At 37.1% G+C, this 5,506-nt stretch overlaps 1 protein-coding gene across 1 annotated transcript; it reads right to left on the minus strand.

Moving 5' to 3' along the window:
• Nucleotides 1–298: 298 nt before the first annotated feature.
• Nucleotides 299–5,167, minus strand: LOC120127463. Its single transcript, XM_039145378.1, has 10 exons — nucleotides 4,807–5,167; nucleotides 3,317–4,273; nucleotides 2,918–3,047; nucleotides 2,411–2,826; nucleotides 2,112–2,192; nucleotides 1,931–2,029; nucleotides 1,623–1,772; nucleotides 1,404–1,490; nucleotides 1,062–1,133; nucleotides 299–830 (listed from the first exon to the last, which is right to left on the minus strand). Exons 2-10 carry the CDS (start codon nucleotides 4,133–4,135, stop codon nucleotides 498–500), a joined length of 2,187 nt encoding a protein of 728 aa, XP_039001309.1. The 5' UTR covers nucleotides 4,136–4,273; nucleotides 4,807–5,167; the 3' UTR covers nucleotides 299–497.
• Between the last annotated feature and the right edge of the window lie 339 nt (nucleotides 5,168–5,506).

A 5,506-nucleotide genomic window follows, 5' to 3' on the forward strand; every position in this document is an offset into this window, starting at 1 on the left:
AAAAAATAATAATAAAATTTGGTCTTATGTAATTTCATTTTGGCCTGATTCGAACCTACATTCCACCGCAACTCTAAACTTGACCTAAATTCGAAATGATATGAATCCATAATGATCCTACCTGAAAAACCCGAACCTCAACTCGAATGACCTAAAACTTAAAACAATTCTAAATCGAAATTGATCCGAACCGAAATTGACCCGAAAATATAAAACCCGAACTTACCAAAACTAGACTGACCTAACCAGCCCAAGCACATTTGACATGTATAATCCACTGATAAGAAACCACCCATTTCAAAGCAAAATCTCTGCTATTGTTATATAAGCTATTGTCAGCTATTCTTTCCATGCATTTTAAATCAGTATGAATATGATCCTCCATATCTACTTTATTTGAAGTTAGGATGAAGAGAAAATGCTATACAAAATCTGCATGTTTTATGCTTCAACGGGACTTTCTAATCATCAATGCTGTCGATTCGCTTGACGGATTCTTACCATTGTTTCTTTCCTTTCTTCTTTCTCTTGTTTCCGCTCCCGCTACCACCGCCGCCCATATTGCTACCACCAGCCTTTGAGCCACTTCCGGGTTTGGCGGCTGGGCTCTCCGCAGAGGTGCTACCTATAAAATTGTCAAACATGCCTGCTTGTACTGCATTATGTAACCACTCCACAAATTCTGCCTCTGCCATGGTTTCTTCGGGATTAGGCGTTGGTATTTTCCCGCCTCTCTGTCCGGAACTACCCTTGCCGGTACTATGCTTGGATGTCAAACTAGTGTTGACGTGAAAACTTGGCTTATGCGTGTTCGGTGGACATCTCATTCCCTGCAATAAAATCCAGCAGCATTCAACTGGTTTATCCACAACTAAAGAGGTTTTAAGAGAGTCTAAACAGAGGATGCAGATTGCAAGAGCGTCGAATGAAAATTCTAGCATTGTTTTGAACTCCAGAGATCTTCATATTAACCAGTTTCCGGTATGTACTTCAAAAAGTTCATTTGTAATGGCCAGAGATTACTTGCTTAATAAAGGGATGCAAGACAAATATCGGTTTACCTGACAAATATACCATTCCGTAGCATTATAAATCTTACTATCGGCACAAACATAGGCAGAGGGAGCATCCACCTACACCAATAACGAATAACTATAATGTAAAGATGCAGAATAAAATCTTAAGATTTAAAATATCGACCTGAAAATCCGAAAAAACTCAACCCTAAACCAGGCGGTTTTGTTTTGGGGCCGTAACTGTGTAAATATTTTAGAAGTGATCCCCATTCTAATTTTCAATTGTTTTTCAAGAGAATGTATAATTGATTGTATGTTGAAACAAAGATGTATAAAAATCGGAAAAAATAAAATATCAGCGTGTGACGAGGGACGGAAAGTACATACCTTCTGCAATAACCCGAAAAGGAAGGGCTGTGAAGATTGTTCAACCCATCCATCTCCGTCTTTTGCTTGATGAAAATCTTTGCACTCCTTTAGACAATATTCCAGAAACATAAATAATTCATTGTGAGGGACAGGACACCATATTATCGAAATTGGGATCTCGTGCTCAAAGGACAACTTAAAAAGTATAGATGATGATTTAGGAGGAAAAGGAAATACCTGGCACCATCTTGCTCGAGATTTTGATTTCTTTGTCTGTATCCAGACATGAATGTTACCGCATTTTTTGCAGGCAATTCTCCTAGGTTCTCCGAACACTTCCTCGCCATCAGCATCTGACCATCCAAATCCAGAACCATGTTGATCATACTGCGCAATCAAAAGCAATAAAAAGGTCAAGTACTATACAAAGATTTGACAAACCTACTCAGAAATATATATATCAAACTTCAAGTAAGAAACTTGAACATGATAGACATTCAACCTTTATATTTTTAGTTAAGAACGCGGAGGGCATGTGTTCAAACCTTTTGAGAAGCATTTTGAAACCGACGGAAATAGTTAAACAGCTCCTCCCTCCTAAGTTCATCATCATATGCTTTTTGCTTTACGGAATCAAGTAAGACCTAGATATGAAATTGTATTATTATTCTCAGAAATGAAATGAAAACCATATCCAGTGAAAAACATAGTAAACCGAGAGATTACCTCATATGCATTTTGAAGTTTTTTAAAAGCTTCCACAGCCTTCTCATTTCCCATGTTCTTATCAGGATGGACCAGCATTGCCTATCAAAGCAAAATTCAGTATCAGATATGCATTGTTCCTTTTTATTATGGTAAGTAAACAATTGGAAAAAAGCAACAAACGTTGGATATCAAAGTGTAAGCTGATCCAACGGAACTTTCGTAGAAGCTCACTCGGATTTATTAAGAACAAGACCATAACAAGTAGAAATATGATGTATGATGGTATCCAAATAGTGTGAAAATTACTTAGGTGGTACCTTTTTTCTATATTCTCGCTTCAGTACATTAACATCGACGTTCTGATATCTCGACAAACCCAATGCAGAATAGTGATCAGTGCAGTTCAACAATCGAGCAACTTCTTCTTCAGAAGTTATCTCGGTATCAACCCCACTACTTGAAGCCACCCCAGGACCACGATCTTCTGAAAACCCCGGAGCATTTTCAGAGAAAGAAGCGTGCATTCCATTTGTGTGTTCTGGGTTTACATTAGGTTTTGCTTGCTGATTTATGTTGTTCTTTAGGTAGTAGATCAAAACATCACTTGAGATAAATGATAGGTTTAGAGCCACAAGCAAACCGAGCCATCCGCTATACATCCAAGCACAATATACAGAATATATAGTGGTGATAGTTAATGCAAGACGCTCATGGCTAAATGAATATGCCAATCCTGAACAACAGCAAGCATTAGAATTCCATACATTTGAAAGAATTAATTTGCAGATGGAAAAAATACAATCGAAAGAGGAAGAAGTAATCACCTCCGAGAAAGATCACAAGAAGAGTTGTCCAGAAACTTCCGTACAACCACAGGAAAATAGATCCAAAAACAGCTACTACCAACATCGCTAAAGTAAACCCGATAAAAACCACTGTCATAGCAGCTATGACCTGTGTACCCAGCATTTAAAGAAGTATATGCAGAATTTGTCAATAGCTCAAGAAATTTTTCCGAAGGATCAATAAATCATTGTTAAACAATTAAACAAATTTAGGCAATCGATAGCTAAAAAAACATCCAGAATATCAAATAAAATACTTGTGAAAACATTTTTATGCAGTCGATTGTTCGTGGGATTCGTAAAATGCAAATTGAGGCAGCGGGGTCATGGACAAAGAAACCTTAAGAAAAACAAAGATGAGATGCAAACAGAACTTACCAAGAGAATAAGAAACTTCAACATCCCAACCATTGCAAACACTGAGAAAATACTGCACCATATGACTGAAAAAAGTGACGTTGTACCCATTCGGAGAAAGGAATCAATGCCCCTAAGAGTACAGTCCAACCAGATTATTGACAAAAGAAGCATGATATTTCCAAAATGCCTAAGCCATGTCAACACAATGGGATATAATCGCTCAACCTTTACTTTGACATGATCTCGAGCATTACACACTTTAGCTGTTAGGGAAATGAAAATTGGCCTTAACCTCTCGAGCCACAGGTTTATCACATTCCAGGTGGATGCAGCAGATGCTCTCGCTGCTGCTCTCATATTTCTTACCGCCACATAATCTGAAAACTTTACATTCTCCATCGCATCTTGAAGGTGAAAATCATTCAACAAGCAGCCCCAAACTCCTTTTTTGTGTTTTGGATGAAGATTTCCATCAGGTGATATTTCATTTCGTTCCCTTCTAATTGAAGCTTTGTCTGAAGCAGCATTTTCAATGCAATCCCCAGAATTACTACCGGAAGATATTGATAGACCACGACCCTCAGCTGCATCATCATGCTTCTCTGTTGTTACGGATATCTCAGGATCCTGCCTATATTTATTATCAGTCCCAGATAGATGACCATTGCTAAAAGTCTCGGTTAAAGTACTATCTGGTGGATTACCATTTGGTAGTTCCTCTCCATCAAAAACCATTTTCTTATTTTCTTTTCCTGTCCCTTTCGCATTAGAGACTCGATAGCCTGCCTCCGTACCGCTTTGTTTCCCATTCTTCTGCTGATTACCTTTCCGAGCCATGAAATTATAATAGCCTGTCGCTTCCTTGAAAACGGAAATCGTTTTAAGCTATCCCTAGCCTATCAAGAGAACCATGGAAGATGGTTTTGGGATTTGACATTAAAAAGATCAAGTTCTCCCCTAAACAAAACATTGTACCTGCCACCAAAGAATGTACACAGTTAGCCTATACATATATATTTAAAGTGCATAAACAAAGCATTTATGAGGATTTCGATGTTTCCATCACTCGATATCACACATAAAATTAAAACAAAAGTGGTCTGATGTTGCGAATTGAGGAACTACCAGTTTGACATAAAGTACCATATCAAGCACAAGTTCCACAATTTCCATAGAACTTCAACAACTAATTAGATGGAAAATTATGTACTGGGGGGGGGGAATAAAACCTTGCTTGCAATTTCTATGAGTAAATTAAGTTCACTTTTACTTCCATTCCCAGTAATTAAAAATCGACTTCTCATCAATACGTTACAACTAATACAAACCTGAAAAACAGCTAAATTAAAACCACACAGACAAATCAATCATACAAGAAACAAGAACAAAGAAATTCCATTTGGGAATCCAAAACACAACAAAATTTCGCAAAAGAACAAGGGAAATTATCAAACAAAAACAAAGAGTTGACATTTAATAAAATAAAAGGTAGGCAAATGGGCAATTACCTTGAACCAGGGCAACCGGGGAAGTGAAGTGACAATGAAGAAGAAGAAATGAGAGATACCCAACAAAGAGAAGATCAATAAAAAGCCCTAAAAAATTGGGAATTAAATGAGCATCAAAGGAAAGGGGTCAAATAAAGCGTGATATTCTTTTGTTCTTAAGACCGTTTCTTTGATTCTTTTCCCCACTAATTGAAAGCAAAAAAAGGGTATTTAAATTGAAGGGAAATTATTATAATTTAAGAACAGAATATGGGGGCCGCAAAAAAGAGTGTGTTTTCAACACGAAGCTCAAAGATGAAACTTTGTGTGTTCTTCCAATCCCAAGACAGAGAAAGGAAAAGTTATTGTTGGTGGGGACTGTTTGGTTGGTTGCTGCTTTTTTGTTCGTGTTTTTCTTATTCCTGGGTAATGTAAATGTTATTCTTCTGGCAGGCATTTGGTTTAGGGTTAATATGTGTACAACTTCAGTCTTAAACCGGTATCGAATAATTATTTGTTTTAATTAAAATTTTATATTTTGTTGGTACATAAATCTAATGTAAACTACACGGGTGACACTGAACTATGACTATAAATCATTTTGACCATTAACGTTTGGAAACGATCAATCAGACTATCTAATCATTTAAATAGTTCAATCAAACCATTCCACCTTAAAAAATAACGACATGCCCGACGTAACTTTTCCATAACCTTTTTT

The sequence above is a fragment of the Hibiscus syriacus genome, unplaced genomic scaffold (assembly GCF_006381635.1).
Source record: "Hibiscus syriacus cultivar Baekdansim isolate YM2019G1 unplaced genomic scaffold, ASM638163v2 tig00110467_pilon, whole genome shotgun sequence".
NCBI classification, from domain to species: domain Eukaryota; kingdom Viridiplantae; phylum Streptophyta; class Magnoliopsida; order Malvales; family Malvaceae; genus Hibiscus; species Hibiscus syriacus.